The sequence below is a fragment of the Danio rerio genome, chromosome 7 (genome assembly GCF_052040795.2).
Source record: "Danio rerio strain M-AB ecotype USA chromosome 7, GRCz13ab, whole genome shotgun sequence".
Classification (NCBI taxonomy): domain Eukaryota; kingdom Metazoa; phylum Chordata; class Actinopteri; order Cypriniformes; family Danionidae; genus Danio; species Danio rerio.
Window position 1 is genome coordinate 80,215,001 of NC_141027.1, and position 19,087 is coordinate 80,234,087.

A 19,087-nucleotide genomic window follows, 5' to 3' on the forward strand; every position below is an offset into this window, starting at 1 on the left:
ACTTTGACAGGTTATAGCGCTAAGTGTGAAATTCATAGAAATATGGGATTCACATCATCTGTAGGGGGTTGCAGCCTAAGTGAGAACATACCCCGCAAGGGGGTATAAGTTGCACCCCTGGGGCTCTAGGACGTCCCAAAGTGCTCCCATTGACTTACATTGGCCCATTGACTCCCATTCATTTTCTAGACACTCGTAGATACTATTCCCGGAAATCGCCGTAGCGCCAACAGTGAATATCGTAGAGACATGGGATTCGCAACATCTCGAGAGGGTTATAGGAGGCTTCAAACCACACCCCGAAAGGCGGTAAATGTTGTACCCCTGGGGAGCTAGGACGTCCCAAAGTCTCCATTGACTTTACATGGAGCCGAACTTTGACGAATCACAGCGCCGAGTGTGAATTTCACAGAAATATGGGATTCACAACATCTGTAGGGGGTTGCAGCCTAAGTGAGAACATACCCTGAAAGGGGGTATAGGTTGTACCCCTGGGGTGCTAGGACGTCCCAAAAGGGTTCCCATTGACTTTACATTGCCCATTGACTCCCATTCATTACATTGACTCCCATTATAAATGTCATATGTCAATCAAAGTACATAGCACTGTCATACAGACTTGGGGGTTGGCTTATTTGACTAAGGCAACCAATCAGCATCTCATTATGATTTTGAAGCTCACAAGCCACGCCCCCCCAAACCACTTAAAGACCCTTAATAAGTGCCCCATTGACTTAACATGGGGTGGGATGTCCCATTGCAGATCCCATTGACTTCCATTATAAAGGTCACACATCTATAACATTACATAGGAGTGTCATAGAGACATGGGGGTGGGCTCATCTGACTCAGACAACCAATCAGCATCTCAATATGATAATGAAGCTCACAAGCCACGCCCCCAAACTGGTCCCATAGACTGCCATTATAACTGCCCTACATGCATATCTTTGCTTAGCAGTGTCCTATTGGCTTGGGGGATGGCTCATTTGACTCAGACAACCAATGAGCATCTCAATATGATAATGAATCTCACAAGCCACGCCCCCAAACTGGTCCCATAGACTGCCATTATAACTGCCCGACATGCATATCTTTGCTTAGCAGTGTCCTATTGACTTGGGGTTTGGCTCATTTGACTTGGACAGCCAACCACATTCAAGTTCACTTTGTAATCTCGCCCATAGCAACAAAACAGAGTACCCTAGCAACCATTCATCAACAGCTATATCTCAGCATCAGAACATCGTAGACACTTGGGGATTGGCTCGTTTGACTCATGCTAGCAAACGGAACTTCCTATATGCTACACATGCTAGCAGTGACTAGCTACATGCTAATATTGACTAGCCATGTACTGTAACTTGCTAGAAATGCTTACTAAGTATAAATATTTCATCAGGCAAGTATGTAAGGCTTGCCTAGTAACCACCCAGGGTACCCTAGCAACTGCCTAGCAACCACCCAAATTACCCTAGCAACCGCCTAGCAACCACCTAGCAACCGCCTAATAACGCCTTAGTAAGGGCCTAGCGACCACTCAGGACACCCTAGCAACCGCCTAGCAACGCCTTAGCAACCACTTAGAATACCCTAGCAACCACCTAGCAACACCTTAGCAACCACCTAGCAACCACTCAGAACACCCTAGCAACCGCCTAGGAACACCTTAGCAACCACCTAGCAACCACTCAGAATACCCTAGCAACCGCCTAGCAACAACTTAGCAACCACTCAGAACACCCTAGCAACCACCTAGCAACACCTTAGCAACCACCTAGCAACCACTTAGGACACCTTCGCAACCGCCTAGCAACACCTTAGCAACCACCTAGCAACCACTTAGGACATCTTAGCAACCGCCTAGCAACACCTTAGCAACCACCTAGCAACCACTTAGAACACCTTAGCAACCGCCTAGCAACACCTTAGCAACCAACTAGCAACCACTTAGGGCACCCTAGCACTGTTGCTAGCATGATGCTAGCAACTCGATTAGCATGTTGCTAGCATGATGCTTACACGATTAGCATCATGCTAGCTACATGATAATCATGTTAGCATGATGCTAGCAACTCGATTAGCATGTTGCTAGCATGATGCTAACACGATTAGCATCATGCTAGCTACATGCTAATCATGTTAGTATGATGCTAGCAACTCGATTAGCATGTTGCTAGCATGATGCTAACACTATTAGTATCATGCTAGCTACATGCTAATCATATTAGCATGTTGATAGAACCTTGATTAGCATGTTGTTGCTTTTTGGCCAGTACGGTGATGCATTTTACCCCATCGATTTGCCACGCAAACCCCATTCACATTTCCTTTAGGAAATGTACAATTCTAGTTATTATTCTTCTTCTTCTTTCTTCTGAGACTAATTTTAAAGTCTATCTCCTCCTAACCCTTTCAAGCTTCATACCTCAAACTTTCGTCAAACCTTCAAACTGGTCTGACTCGGGTTGCTATATCTTTTCCGACTGATCCGACTTTCGGTTTTCCGAAAAACGACCCGGAAAATTCCCAAAATTCCCATTGACTTAACATTGGGTCAAACTTTGTGACCTCATAACTCTGCATCAGACGTTCCTACAGACTTCTAACTGGGCTCATTTAACTCAGTCTAGCCAGCAGCCAATAACTGATGACCTTTAAACTTACTAGCCACTCCCTAGCAACCACTTTTGGCACCCTAGCAACTGTCCCATAGACTTCCATTGTAAAAGACTGCCATTGACTTAACATTGAGTCAACCTTTGTGAGCTCATAACTCTGCATCAGACTGTCCTACAGACTAGAGTCAGGCCTCATTCAACTCAGTCTAGTCAGCAGCCAATCACTGATGACCTTTAGACTTACTAGCCACTCCCTAGCAACCACTTATGGCACCCTAGCAACTGTCCCGTAGACTTCCATTCAAAAGACTCTCATTGACTTAACATGGGATCAAACTTTGTGAGCTCATAACTCTGCATCAGACTGTCATACAGACTAATGGCTGAGCTCAATTAACTCAGTCTAGCCAGCAGCCAATCACTGATGGCCTTTTAACTTTCTAGCCACACCCCTAACTACCACATACTGCACCCTAGCAACTGTCCCGTAGACTTCCATTACAAAAGACTCTCATTGACTTAACATGGGATCAAACTTTGTGACCTCATAACTCTGCATCAGACTGTCATAGAGACTAATGGCTGAGCTCATTTAACTCAGTCTAGCCAGCAGCCAATCACTGATGGCCTTTTAACTTTCTAGCCACACCCCTAACTACCACATACTGCACCCTAGCAACTGTCCTATAGAATGTAATTAGCTGTGCTATCAAATGCTTACATGCATATCTTTGCATAGCAGTGTCCTATTGACTTGGGGGATGGCTCATCTGACTCAGACAACCAATGAGCATCTCAATATGATAATAAAGCTCACAAGCCACGCCCCCAAATTGATTCCATAGACTTCCATTAAAATAGGCCAAGATGCATATCTTTGCATAGCAGTGTCATAGAGACACGGGGGTTGGTTCATTAGACTAAGACAACCAACCACATTCAAGTTAACTCTGTAACCTCGCCCATAGCAACAAAACAGAGTACCCTAGCAACCATTCATCAACAGCTATATCTCAGCATCAGAACATCGTAGAGACTTGGAGATTGGCTCGTTTGACTCATGCTAGCAAACGAAACTTCCTATATGCTACACATGCTAGCAGTGACTAGCTACATGCTAATATTGACTAGCCAAGTACTGTAACTTGCTAGAAATGCTTACTAAGTATAAATGTTTTATCAAGCATGTATGTGAGGCTTGCCTAGTAACCAACCAGGGTACCCTAGCAACTGCCTAGCAACCACCCAAATTACCCTAGCAACCGCCTAGCAACCACCTAGCAACGGCCTAGTAATGCCTTAGTAAGGGCCTAGCGACCACTCAGGACACCCTAGCAACCGCTTAGCAACCACTCAGAATACCTTAGCAACCACCTAGCAACACCTTAGCAACCACCTAGCAACCACTTGGGACACCTTAGCAACCACCTAGCAACACCTTAGCAACCACCTAGCAACCACTCAGAACACCCTAGCAACTGCCTAGCAACGCCTTAGCAACCACCTAGCAACCACTCAGGACACCCTAGCAACCACCTAGCAACACCTTAGCAACCACCTAGCAACCACTCAGGACACCCTAGCAACCACCTAGCAACGCCTTAGCAACCACTCAGAACACCCTAGCAACCATCTAGCAACCACTTAGGACACCTTAGCAACCACCTAGCAACACCTTAGCAACCACTCAGAACACCCTAGCAACCGCCTAGCAACACCTTAGCAACCACCTAGCAACCACTTAGGACACCCTAGCAACCGCCTAGCAACACCTTAGCAACCACCTAGCAACACCTTAGCAACCACCTAGCAACCACTCAGGACACCTTAGCAACCACCTAGCAACCACTCAGAACACCCTAGCAACCGCCTAGCAACACCTTAGCAACCACCTAGCAACCACTCAGGACACCTTAGCAACCACCTAGCAACACCTTAGCAACCACCTAGCAACCACTCAGAACACCCTAGCAACCGCCTAGCAACACCCTAGCAACCACCTAGCAACGCCTTAGCAACCACTCAGAATACCCTAGCAACCACCTAGCAACCACTTAGGACACCTTAGCAACCACCTAGCAACACCTTAGCAACCACTCAAAACACCCTAGCAACCGCCTAGCAACACCTTAGCAACCACCTAGCAACCACTCAGAATACCCTAGCGACCACCTTGCAACACCTTAGTAACCACTTAGCAACTAGTCAGAACACCTTAGCAACTGCCTAGCACCACCTTAGCAACCACCTAGCAACCCCTCAAAACACCCTAGCAACCGTCTAGCAACACCCTAGCAACCACCAAGCAAATAGTCAGACCACCTTAGCAACTGCCTTGCACCACCTTAGCAACCACCTAGCAACCACTTAAAACACCCTAGCAACCGCCTAGTAAAATGCTAATTCATGCTAGAATCATGCTAACAACATGCTAATTCATGCTAGAATCATGCTAGTAACATGCTAATTTATGCTAGATGTATGCAAACAACATGCTAATTCATGCTAGAATCATGCTAGTAACATGCTAATTCATGCTAGAATCATGCTAACAACATGCTAATTCATGTAAGAATCATGCTACTAACATGCTAATTCATGCTAGAATTATCCTAGTAGCATGCTAATTCATGCTAGAATCATGCTAGTAACATGCTAATTCATGCTAGAATCACGCTTACAACATGCTAATTCATGCTAGAATCATGCTAGTAACATGCTAATTCATGCTAGAATCATGCTAACAACATGCTAATTCATGTAAGAATCATGCTACTAACATGCTAATTCATGCTAGTAATATGTTAACTCAAGCTAAAATCATACTAACATTCTATTTACACTTTAAAACCACTTCAAACTTTCAGATTCGGCTTTTCAAGCCACCATAAAGTTTGTCCTCAAACTTTAATATCTAGTTTTTAATTGTGATAGCACAAAAAAGACAATAATACTAGCCTAAATACTAGTCAAATCTAATGTAGGGGTGTCCACACTCGACTCCGGAGAGCCACTGTCCTAGATATTTTAGCTCCAACTTGCGTAAGCACACCTACACAAACACACTTTCTAGTAAGACCTTAATTAGCTGGTGGCTAATGTGTATTCAATCGGAGTTGCAGGTAAACTCTTCAGGACACTTGTTGGAGTCTGGACTATGCTTATTGAAGATTAGTAAACTGCCACCAATAAAAGAAAAAAAAATAGAACAAAGCTACAAATAATACCTTGGTAAGAAAACCTTTCTGTCTTTATCTCAGTCTCAGTATCTAGGCTGTCTCTTCTTGCACTCTGGTTGGCCACTATGTTTGGGGGAGAAGGTAGTAGTACAGCTCTCCACCTTGGACTGGAGACTCCTGCGTAGTACTGACTTCTACCTTCAGGTGGTCCCCTTCTCGACCCGCTGTCCTCGACTTGCTCTTAAGTGCCTTGCACCTGGTGGACGAAATGTACAGGAGGTCTTAGTACCAGAATCACAGCATCCATTGGTGTTCACCTCGGAGTGGCTGCACTGCATCAACAAAGAGCGTGGCTGCAAGAGAGAAGGTAAGACAAATACCCAAGGCTTCGGTAAATAGGAGTAAGGGGAGCTATGTAATTGTATTGAGTGGTAGTGTTATTAGGGGTCGACATATTTTGGAATGTTTTAGCTTTTTGGAGTTCTACTCATGCTTGTATTCCACATGCATGAATCAGGTGCTCGTTCGGAGCCAGTGGTATTGCTGGTTCTGAGTATTTGTCTGGTGAATCTTTTAAGAACTGATCTGCTTTTCCACCTGCTTGAGAGTCACAATGGAGCCAGGTCTGACATGATTGCTTACATCAATTTTTTTCTCAGCAGCACACATGTGGAAGTACCAAATACATAGACGTCAACAATGATTTATTGCTGTTAATGTTAATAACTTGGTGAACTTATTGTTCATGATCCAAACACACCGAATCCCATGTGTTAATGCATTGCACCGTAGTTTGTGTAGACAGATTGTGAGTGATAATGTGGTTGTGCAGCATGCTGTTATGTGTATAGACCAAGATTATGAGTGATATAATGTGTTAATGTGGTGCATCTTAATTTGAAGAGACAAAAATGAGGACCGATAATGGGCTCAGCATTATGTTCCACTGATATTTCATAATTGTTGCTCAATACAACATAAGCTCTTCTTTTTGGTCACAGAAGCCCCAACCTCAGTCAAAGATGCAAGCAGTTCAAACTGTAGTTCTAGCCCAGCAATGTGTTGGTGCTACATAAGAATGAATGTATCTGGTTCAGAATGAATTGATCTGGTTCACATCCAGTGCTCCTGCTGTTTAAAAACTAAGCTCTGGGTCTGAACCACCACTGAAATCGCCTTGGTGAAACAAAGCACTCCCTTTCTCGATTCTTCTCAAACTTTCTTACCTTGTAGGTGGAGGATGTTTGGACACCTGTCTTGTGAGTACAAGTGACGGAGTTGTCCGAATTCCATGGGAAGAGGTGGTCTATCCCAAACTCCTGCACAATCCATCTGATCTTCTTCAAGACAAGCCTGACCCAACTGACCTGTCCTCAGGGGGTCTGGGCCTTGGTTGGGGTGGCTCTTCAGCACAACGTGATTCCTGGTCCTGGGATGAAGAGGATGACTTGCCTCCAGATGGGAACGAGGCAGATATTGAGGCCGCTTTAGAATGCCTGCGCAGAAGCAGTGACGGCCACCTCGTAGCTGATGGTGCTGGAGATTATGTAGAGCTGCTAGAGCCCAGAGGAGGTCCAGATGGTGGTGCTGATCCCAAACAGCGCTACTTGGAAATGCATGGGATATGTAAGACTAAAACTTTACCTCTGTGTAGAAGGGGTAAAGCAATACGACTACGAAAGGGGAAGGGGAGAGGGTATGGAAGGACTGAATCTGGTGCTAGGGGCGGAAGTCTGGTACGAAGGGATAGCAACAACAATGGTAAGGATGGTGTAGTTTCCTGTAGTGACTTGGCTACCTCACGACCTTTGCCTCGTGTCATTGATTTGGGTCGCCAAAGGAGGTCGTATTCCCCTTCAATCTTACATGCTGATGAAGGTGCTAGAGACCCAGTGGGTTTGGAATGTAGATCTGATTGTATGGACAATCCGGCCAAAGAGAGAAAGCCAGGGGTAGGAAAAGAAAGAGATGGGACTGGGGGTACATTGCACTGGGAGGAGTGTCAAAGAAAGAAAATTTCCAGCAGGCGATGTTCAACAGATGCTAGTGATGCAAACAGTCTTGGAGATGGACAACAGGACCGCAGTCAAAGTTCACACTGTGGTTGTGATGATAAAATATTGGCCAGCACTTTAGACATTAAAGAGGACATTGCAACATCTGAAAATCAGTCCAATGCTTTAGATGATGGAGCTATCCCATTGTCTGCTGATGGGAAAACAGAAGACACTAACAAGGAATTGGCTGAACCGTCTAGGACGAGGACAAGGTCCCTCCAAGATTCTTCCCCAAGCAATGCACTTGGTTCATCAGACTGTGCAAAAAGGAGAAACAAACATTCAGACACTACCGGTGAGGAGAAAATGGATATAAATCTGCCACCGTCAGGTACTGTGGGCGCCATAGGAGAAAAGCAGGTTGGAAAGTCCGAGAACTCAGTTTGTCCCAGAGGAAAAGAAGTAAAAACAGGTGGATTCAGAGCTCCCAGGTATGGCCATGTAGATATTTATAGTTGCAAGTATGAAATACTAGTAGTGCTTGTAATATTTTAGTTTTAGTACTGTCTGTATAATCTTCTGAATAACTAAAAAGCATACATTTGCTTTACTACAGAAGGAAAAGGAAAGCCAAAGGAGGTAAAGGGAAGGCCAAATCCAATGGTCGTGTCCAGCAAAAAGGCAAAGGTGACCAAATCATCTCAAAGAACCAAACCAAAGCCACCCAACCAATCAGCCATTCTAGCCAATCAGAGGAGGCTCCTCAGCTATCCACAAACTCTACAGGCTGTGAAGCATCCTCTGATGATAAGACAGATGCAAAGTCAAAAGCCAAAGATGGAGGTATGTTCTGATCCACACAATTAATACCCATCATAGGCTTCTCATTGAGTGATGAAATCTGTTTAACATCCAGCATGCATTACAGAAAGCCAATCATGCACATCCTCCCCTGACCATTCCCAAAACGAGGTGGGATTATCTCAGTTTGCCGCTCACGTGGAGTCCACATCCCCCCCTACTCATCTTAAAGACTTAGATTTAAATCTTCTTCAGTCGGGAAAGCTAATCTTAACAGGTACTTGCTCTTTTGTTCTTGCTTTTAATAATTGCTAATTATTTCCTCCATTTAACAAGTTATTTCTCTCATAGGTACTATGGACCGACTGGGGCGAGCGTTGGTAGTCACCGAAAGTCACCTTCCGGAGGATGGCTGGACCACAAATGAAATGATCAAAGTGTTGTCCTGCTATTACACCATCACCAGGTCTGTTCAACCCACATGACAGATACCACAATGACACCTGATACTGCATTATAACATACATTGGTTTCTTTGGGGAGAAAAACATTGATGCAGAGTGAGCCAAAGTTAGAGTCGGCCAGGGTTTGTCTGTGTTCTGGGTCAACCCCTGTGTGTTTCGTTGAATTTTAGACCGGAGGGCACTATCTCATGACCTTTTACTGTGCTTGGCTAATATCTGTTCTCTGCTGGGCTTATTTTGAAATGACAGACCTATGGTCAAAGAGAAAGGTCTGACTGTGATAGTGGACAGCAGGAAATCTGCCCCGTCTGAACTCTGCCTTTCTGCACTGAAGCTCTTCAAGGTGAGTCTCTCTGCGCTGAAGCTATGTTTGCGGTGCATTCGGTGTGTTGCATTGATTTTGTATTAGCATTGTCTGTTTGTTTGTTTGCCTGAAACAGGAACAGGCAGCAACAGGGCTCGACTCAGTTCTTATCCTAACTGAGGAATCAGACGAATCGACCCAACCGTATCTGGAGGGAATAGAGGTACATGTGTGAATACAGAGTTAATGTTTATAAATCAATTTGGGCTAACACAAAAAGAGCTTTTTGATAACCTTTTCTGCTCGGTCACTTAAGGAAAAGAAGCAGGCACTGGTACCTAAACTCCCTATAAGGAAAAAAGCAATAAAGGGGCAGTTGTAAAAAGATGCCATTTATCAAGAAGGACTGGCATCGAGCCCAGTCGTGCTGAGTTATTTAAAATCTGCTCAACTGCAATGAATATTGTAGTATTAACATAATTCTAAGTTAGTCCTGCATTAGTTTATGGTGGTTTGAGTGGCTATAGTGTTATACTAGTGGACCAGCGTTATCATCTTGTTTGTAAGTAAGACTGATTTGATATAGCCAAAGGTAACCAGGGGGAACAATTAGCCTAAAAAGCATAATGGCCAATGCTAATGCTGAGTTCACACCAGACACGGTACGCGCAGATAAATCGCACTATTCATGCGTAAATAGACTCGTGAATATTTTGAGTTTACTCACTTCGTTCGCGCGTCAAATCCGCTTAATTCGCGGGTTAAATCCGCTTCACAATAGACGCGGAAGCGCTTCATGAGGTGCACCCAGCTTTGTGAGTTCATAAACTCCTTCAGAAACCTAACCTGGATGATGGAGGCTTTCAGCGGTGCTTCCGACTGAGCCGAGCCCAGTTTGATCAAGTGTTGTCGGTGTGGGCAGGAGGATTTTCCCCTGGACACCAACAACAGACACTTCGTCATAAGCATGCCCCTACAAGAGAAGGCTTCTGATTGGTTAACGTGGCGCGAATGTCCGCTGAAGTTCAAATATTTTAACTCGAGCAATTCGCACCAGACGCGACGCAAAAGAAGCGTCAAACGAAAGTGATTTACATGTTGAGTCAATGCAAAGGCGCGAATAGACATCCTGCAGCGTGATAAGCGCGAATGAAGTGGCGCGAATGACGCAATTTACGTAAATGAAGGCGGCATAGAGTAGAGCAGTGGTTCTCAAATTTTTTTCATCAAGTACCACCTCAGAAAAAAATTTGTCTCTCCAAGTACCACCATAATGAGCAATATTAAAATACAGTGGCGTAGTACGCCCAGTAAAGCAGCTACAGCTATGCACAGTTTTAAAACTTGGCAGATTAATTCCTATTGTTAAGAATATGTATTATTGTTAGCCATTTTAAAGATTATAAATAGTCTGAACGTTAACACTGTAGTGTACTGTGCTTATATGTAAAAAAACAAACAAACTAACTAACTAAAATGTCAACATTTAAAATTAAATAGTGCTTTTAAAAAGTTAAAAATGGTAGATTAATGTTCGTAAAAAGTAAAAAGAAAAGTGCTATACTGAAATGTAAAGTATTAAAATATATTAGCCAATTCATGAACACCTAGAAATGTTGCCTGGACATCAGAAGTATAGGCTACATGTTATATAATAAATATTATTATATGTCATATTTATATATAAATCATTTTTGATAAATTTTGGAATATATGGAGCATATACATATGACACATTTGATATCTCTGCGTACCACTAGAAGGAAGCCTGCGTACCACTATTGGTACACGTACCACAGTTTGAGAACCACTGGAGTAGAGCATTTTACGCCACTGACGCACTCAACACACATTTCGCGCGACTGACGCGCTTAATGCACGTGTGTTAAGTGCGTCAGTCACACAAAACGCTCTGCTAGAATCGCGTCATTCGTGCAACCTCATTCGCGCTGAGGAAATTCACTTGACCAGGTTAGCCTTTACTTTGACATTTAATGCAGTCTTTTTCATCTCCCTGTAGTAGGAACATTTTTGCTCACTAGCGCTATTTTCCCTTTTCTAGCATCTACCAACTAGCATCCCATCTATTCCCAGCATGCAAAACTAGCATAATGCATAGAATTATCAATGCATTTTATCTCGAAATTAGATTTGCTTTTAAAAAAAAAAAGGTCTCGTTTATCCAAATCATAGATGTATAATGCAATGCAGACACCTCAAACATGCTATTGTGTTATTTATGTCACAAACGCACTCACTGAGTTACGGCAGAAGTGTTGGTAGTATTTTTCCCCAGGGGATTTCATTCAGCTCCCGCAGGACAATTAATATTCAGTCTGATGCTCAGGCATTTGAGTAGGTAATAAAACTCATTAGTGCTTGTACTCACTCTCTCTCTCTCTCTCTCTCTCAGATGCATACAGTGCGAGGTACAGGTATCCTTCAGCAGTTTGTGGACAAGCAGCATTTGCCCAGGGAAATGGGTGGAGATTTTAACCACTCACACGATGACTGGCTCACTTTCAGACTGGTAAGAAGTGACTTGGCAACTCATCCCGTGTATACAGGCGTTTGTTTTGCATGGTCAGCATTATATCCTTTTCTGAAAGCTTCCCACATAGCAAAATTTCTCTGGCCCAGCTCTGGCCCACACAATCAGGTTTTGCTTGGCCCACATGCCGCAGTGAATTACGGTACATGACTGGACCAGATCTGGCTTCCAGACAAGGGCCAAACACAGACCATATCTGGGCCAAGTCTCAGCCAAGTTAATAACTCATAACTGGGCCAGAACTGGGCCAGATAGGTTGGTGTGTCACGATGGCAATGAAATTGATAAACCCATGGAGTGATGCGCTTTAGGCACACTATGGGCACGCTTTTTCTCAAAGTGACCTGATTGGTAGAATTTTTTTTCTTTACTCAAAAATGATTTATTGTATTTTAAATGTGGGTCAAGACTGGCCAAACTCACATGGCCCACTTATCAAATGTTTAAATCTGGGCCAAATACTACGTTTTTCATCTGGCCCAAATCTTGTGTGCCGCCTTAAAGACGGTGCCACCTCTGCCAAACTCGGGCCATGTTTGGCCCACATGCTGTATGCCAGTGCCGGATGAATGCCTGCTGTGCCAGCTTTATGCCAAATCTGGGCCAGAATTCTTTGCTACTAGGGTTGTAGCTTACTTAGAGTATCAAACAAACGTTGAATGCCTTACATACTTGACAAATAAAGTGACTTGTTCCCTTTAGTGCACATTGTATCATCCTGGTATGAGGCATCCTGGAGAAACTAGCTACAGCTAACATTAGCAAGCCTGTCAAATATAGGATTACACATATAGGAATATAGGATTACTCCTACTACTACTACTACTGCTAAAAATAATGATAACAATAATAATAGTAATGCAATGGTTTTCTCCATGTGTGTAAACTTAGCACTTAATTAAGCATATTTAAAATCTTTGCCACAACAACACACTGTTTTACGTTTAGCATTAAGTTATACCCATAAAAAGCACCAATAAACTTACATTTAAGCGTTTTAAAAAGTACCACAGGCCTGCGCCACATGTGCAGCAGATTATCCTGTTCTTCCCCCTGATCTGCAGAGTCTGGAGCAGCTGACCGAGCGCTGTGAGAGCGCCCTCACCCTGCTGGGAGATGCACTACAGTCTATGGAAACAGAACCACTACCAGACTGTATTAAGGTAAAGCAGCGTTCGATTTCATCTGCTGTCACAGGCCTGTAGAAAGGAGAGGTTTAGATGGTGATGAAGTCCAGAAGTTGGCCCCTACGTGATCTCATTTGTCCCATTTTTGACTGTTATGCCATCATAAATTGTGAAAATAACCGATAGAAGAAGGCTTTGAGAAAAGGCTAAAGGTGTTGGGTGTAGGTTTTTGACTCACGCATGAAATATTCTATATTTTTGTAGATTTAAAAAAAAAATCATGCTGAAATACTTGTGTAACAGTAGCTTATAAAAGACACACAGGACAATATTAAAGTGGTTGAAAACATCTCTTCTGTAAATTGGTCTCATATTTAAATAAAGTGTTGATTAAAGAAGAATTAGTCTGAAGATTTTATTCCACTTTAATCCATGTAAATAGCGAGTAAACTTTCATTTTTGAGTGAACTGTCCCTTTAAGAGCCTGATTATTTCCACTTTCAGACTGTTCCCCTGAGCGTGGACAAGCACAGGCAGTTAATGACAGGCATCCTCACTGACCAACGGCTGACTGAGCTGCAGCAGAGGGGCGGGGCTTGGCTGGCTGGTCTGGCCAATGGGACGTCAGGATTGGCGCAGAAGTCACCAGACTGCAAGTATGAACCAATGCTCTATTGGTAGATGTTGCAGATAATTGATATAATAAACAGGAAATGTCAGTATGCATGCATGACTGTATCTTTGTGTTATTGTTTTGAAGGGCTGCCTTTGCGGTGACCTCTGACCTTTATGACAGTGTGGACGATGCTCTTCACAGACTGGTGCGTTCGTCCAATCAGAGGAGTCGAGACCTGGAAGCACTCGGGAGATTGGCTGCACTCGTGGATAAACTGGACAAGGTAAAGAGAGAGCAGCGAGATCTGAATCGGGAATTATGCGGACCAGAGTTTGAACTGAACCTGTAGACGTGCCAGATAGCATACAAATGTGGGCCACTTTTGGCAGATATGCGGCACTGGTGGTCTTCCTTCTGCCCAGACAAAATGAATGTGACCCTGAAGTGGCCCACCTGTACAAATGCAAAAGCAAGCCAAAGATTCAACTTTGTATATGGGCCATTTAAGGCAAAGTGTAATCTGAATGATAGCCTAATGTGGCAAATTTGGCCCACAGTTGGACAAATGTGGGCCACACTAGGCAAAAATGTGGCCTAGCCATTTAAGGCTGATCTGGATCTAAACCCATAGTGGCTCACATGTGTAGGAGGAAATGTGGTCCAGTCTTTAGACATATGTGGGCCACTTTTGGCTAATATTCGGCACAGTCAGCTCTGGCTAATGTGGATTTGAGCCTAAAGTGGGCCAGAGAAAATATGGCAGATGTGGCCCAGTTATTTTAATACTTATGTGGACCACTTCTGGCAAATATTCAGCATAGTAAGCTGTGGCTAATGTGGCTGTAAGCATATAGTGGCCCAGATGAGATATGGCAAGCATCTCTGGCTAAAGATGGTGTGAGCTCAAAGCAGCTGAGGTAATATGTGGCAAGTATGGTACTGTTATCCTAAAACATAATAGGTCACTTTTGGTAAAGATCAAGTACAGTGATCATCTGATAATTATAGGGGTCAAACATAGCTCTTGGACATGGCAGATATGGGTAGTAATAGCTAATTTGTGGCCCAGATTTGGCAAACAGGAGCGGAGATGTAAGTGTCTAGTGTGGGCCGGATCTGGGCCAGAAAAAAAGCAAACTGTGGCCCAGAATAGGGTCAGTTCTGGTTCATTGGGTTGAATTCTGGCTGATATGTGATATTGCTTTGGCTTAATTGTGGCCCAGATCTGACAAACAGGTGCGGACCGCCCAAGTCCCATCATTCCATACAGTATGTGGGCTGGATGTAAGTGTCTGGTGTGGGCCGGATCTGGGCCAGAATAAAAGCAAACTGTGGCCCTGAGTAGGGTCAGTTCTGGTTCATTTGATTGTGGCCCAGATCTGACAAACAGGTGCGGACCGCCCAAGTCTCATCATTCCATACAGTATGTGGGCCGGATGTAAGTGTCTGGTGTGGGCCGGATCTGGGCCAGAAAAAAAGCAAACTGTGGCCCAGAATAGGGTCAGTTCTGGTTCTTTTGGTTGAATTCTGGCTGATGTGATATTGCTTTGGCTTAATTGTTGCCCAGATCTGACAAACAGGAGCGGACCGCCCAAGTGCCATCATTCCATTCGGCATGTGGGCCAGATGTAAGTGTCTGGTGTGGGCCGGATCTGGGCCAGAATAAAAGCAAACTGTGGCCCAGAATAGGGTCAGTTCCTTTTTCATTGGGTTGAATTCTGGCTGATATGTGATATTGCTATGGCTTAATTGTGGCCCGGATCTGACAAACAGGAGCGGACTGCTCAAGTCCCATAATTCCATGCTGTATGTGGTCCAGATGTAATTGTCTGGTGTAGGCCAGATATGAGCCAGAATAAAAGCAAACTGTGGCCCAGAGTAGGGTCAGTTCTTGTTTATTTTTTGTTGAATTCTGGCTGATAGGTGATATTGCTATGGCTTAGATCTGACAAACAGGAGCGGACCGCCCTAGAGCAATTATTCCATGTAGTATGTGGGCCGGATGTAAGTGTCTGGTGTGGGCCGGATCTGGGCCAGAATAAAAGCAGACTGTGGCCCAGAATAGTGTCAGTTCTGGTTCGTTGGGTTGAATTCTGGCTGATAGTTGATATTGCTATGGCTTAAATCTGGCAAACAGGAGCGGACCGCCCTAGAGCCATCATTTCATGCGGATTGTGGGCCGGATTTGAGACGATTGAATTCTGCTATCTAGGATATATTAGGATTTGATCCACAAATAACTAGTGATAGGAGAAACTAAGCTATAAACAAAGGGCCATATGCACAGTGGGTGTTTTTTCCCTACCGATAAGGATCTGTTGAACAGTTAATGTGGCTATTTTCAATTTCATATGGTTATTTTTAAAGCATCGATGTTGTAATGTAAATAAAGACAATTAGTTAACTACAGCGTTTATTTAGATGTTCAGGCATATACATTAGATGATAAGCTGTCAGGAGCAGCAGGCGAGCGCAGAAACTCCATTGGAAATACTGGGGACCACTTCTGTATTTACTGAAAGTTACTCATACACACACTAAACAGGGCAGTGTTGACTGTGCGGAGTGTAAAGGGAGCATTCGAGACACAGACAATGAGCCAGTGCTGATCCGCAGAAACAAACAGTCATGTGCAAACCTTTGTGCATTATAATAATAGGAGCATTCCTGTTGTCACAATCACCTTTACTGAATCATTGTGTTGTGCTTTTAAGCCTCCAGGATAACCATGCTGACCGTATAGGCGGTGTGTGTGTCATGTGGTCTATAAAACAGCAGTACTTATATTTAAGAAGTGCTTTTTTCATAAGGAATATGACATGCAGTGAATTACTCAGATGAAATGTTTTAATTTTAGCAATGCATGCAGAACAGTTCAAGTCAGACATGGAAGAACTGTTGTCTGTGATTCATAATGAGCTGAGTTTGAACTGTAGTTCGTCAATCAGTGTAAATAATATCATACAATTCAATTGTTATGTAATAAAGAAGTGTACGTAGGATTATTTACTAACCAGCAGCTGTTTATATTTTAAATCAGCTCATATTTTTGTAGCCATTTTTAATGTCAGTCACATTTTTGTGCTTTTTTTATGATATTTATATTTAATTCAACTTCTGTTCAAGTCAGGTGCAGGAGTAACATCATCTGTTTTCTATGTTGTTTCCAAATAGGTTCATATTGTGTTGAGTTGTGTTAATAAAAATGAGTCAAAATAATGTTAAATTGATTTTACCTTCAGTTAACAACATCACTAATTCAACCACACCATTTCACATTTTGTTTAGTGGATGAATTATATGTTGATATTATTCGTGATGTTATAGTTTATTAAATGACATGGTGATCAGTTATATAGGGTGACATGCATTTATTGTTTTGGTGAACTTCTCCTAGGGGAAATAATCAACAGGTTTGGTATGGTTTATCACATACTGTATGACATTAATTTGTGTTGTGTTTTTGGTTGTGTGTGCGCAGTGTGAGCGAGACGTGGAGCAGATCCAGGATCAGCTGAAGGATTATAAAGATCCTCCTCTGTCTCTCAGCAGACTGACTCTCAAACAGCACAAGTTCAGGAGCTTCAGAGAGTCGGCTATGGTCAGTGAGTTTGATTTCTCCATCAGGAATAAACCCTCGTTAATGAGTTCATATGCAGACAGGACCAAAGTTATTGGTACTCTTTAATTGTTCCACAAAACCAGATTTTCATTAGTTTATTTTGAGTAAGTTTGTATTAAACTATCGTTTTTTTGTAAGTTCTTTCAGTGACCATTGGAGTTTTTCTTTCTTATATTGGAAGTGTACCAACAATTATATTATATATTATATATATTATTATAATATTATATAGATATTGTCTGTTTTAAGAAATAATGTGCCAAATTTAAGGGTTTTCCGTAAAACTATCTAAATAATCTGCTAATGGGGTAAGCAAAATAATCTCATGTCTAAAGGGAAAACAAGATTATTATTATTATTATTATTATTATTATTATTATTATTATTATTATTATTATTATTACTATTACTATTATTATTATTATTATTATTATTACTATTACTATTATTATTATTATTATTATTATTATTATTGTTTTTATTACCATTATTATTTTTATTATTATTATTATTATTATTGTTTAATTATTATTATTATTGTTGTTTAATTATTATTATTATTATTATTGTTTAATTATTATTATTATTATTATTATTATTATTATTACTATTATTATTATTGTTATTACTATTATTATTATTATTATTATTGTTTAATTATTAATATTATTATTATTATTATCATTATTATTATTATTATTATTATTATTATTGTTTAATAATAATTATTTATTATTATTATTATTATTGTTTAATTATTATTATTATTATTATTATTATTATTATTATTATTATTATTGAAATTTAACAAACAACTAAACACAGTTGTTAAATCCTGTTTTTTTTCATTTACGACGTGGCAAAAGTAAAGTCGTTTCTCTCTTTTAATGACCTTGAGAAGGTGATCCATGCTTTTATTTTGGGAAGACTTGACTATTGCAATTCTTTGTATGTGGCTATTAGTGAAAATGCCATAAATAGATTGCAATTAGTACAAAATGCGGCTGCGAGACTTCTGACAGGGACTCGCAAGTACGAGCACATATCCCCAGTTCTTTCCTCTCTGGGCTGGCTGGGGGGATCGTGCTTTTGCTGTTATTGCCCCAAAACTCTGGAACGGGCTTCCGCCCCACATCAGACATGCTCCAACTCTATCTGTTTTTAAAAAGTGTTTGAAATGCCATCTGTGTTCCTTAGTATATGAGCCTTTTTAATGTTGAGGGGTTTGCCTTATGTTTTAATTGTTATGTATGTGATGTAGATTTTATTTTCAGTATTGATTGTGTTCAACACTTTGGGCAACGTTGTGTTGTAAAAAATGTGCTATATAAGTCAACTAACTAACTATTATTTTTTAAAAGATTTTATTTTTGCCCTTCTTGCCTTAATTAAGTGGATTGGACAGTATTTCAGACTGGAAGCGAAGTGGGAGAGAGAGGGGGTTGGGGCGGGAAATGTTCTCGAGCCGGTATTCGAACTCAGGATGCCCTGAAGAGCTACTGCACCATATCTCAGCGCGCTAACCACTAGGCTATTGCACCGGCAGAACAAGATTGTTTTGTTTACCCCATAGGCAGATTATTTTATTTGATTAAAGGGAAAAAATAAGACTTAGTTTTGTCTCATTATTTCTGAAAACAACACAATATTTTTTGCTTGTGTAGAAAATGCTTCTCGATTTAGAAATGTGTAGATATTTAGACTAGTCATATCAGTAACCGCTGTGGGTTTTCTTTCTTCAATTGGAAGTGTACCACCAATTATATACACAGTGTCTTGTTTTAAGTAATAATGAGTCAAAATTA

At 41.9% G+C, this 19,087-nt stretch overlaps 1 protein-coding gene across 7 annotated transcripts in view; it reads left to right on the forward strand.

Annotated features, from left to right (window-relative positions):
- Window positions 1–19,087, forward strand: part of arhgef40 (Rho guanine nucleotide exchange factor 40) — a 93,821-nt gene that overhangs the window by 44,212 nt on the left and 30,522 nt on the right. For all 7 annotated transcript variants that reach the window (XR_015496545.1, XR_015496544.1, XR_015496543.1 and 4 more), the window contains 12 exons: window positions 5,882–6,167; window positions 7,034–8,288; window positions 8,414–8,640; window positions 8,726–8,875; window positions 8,950–9,064; window positions 9,312–9,405; window positions 9,503–9,589; window positions 11,780–11,896; window positions 12,982–13,080; window positions 13,549–13,700; window positions 13,805–13,943; window positions 17,142–17,261. Coding sequence is in view for 3 of the 7 variants with exons in the window: in XM_087262314.1 (XP_087118440.1) it covers window positions 5,882–6,167; window positions 7,034–8,288; window positions 8,414–8,640; window positions 8,726–8,875; window positions 8,950–9,064; window positions 9,312–9,405; window positions 9,503–9,589; window positions 11,780–11,896; window positions 12,982–13,080; window positions 13,549–13,700; window positions 13,805–13,943; window positions 17,142–17,261 (2,841 nt within the window). In the remaining 4 variants the exon portion in view is untranslated. The remainder of the gene's footprint in view (window positions 1–5,881; window positions 6,168–7,033; window positions 8,289–8,413; window positions 8,641–8,725; window positions 8,876–8,949; window positions 9,065–9,311; window positions 9,406–9,502; window positions 9,590–11,779; window positions 11,897–12,981; window positions 13,081–13,548; window positions 13,701–13,804; window positions 13,944–17,141; window positions 17,262–19,087) is intronic.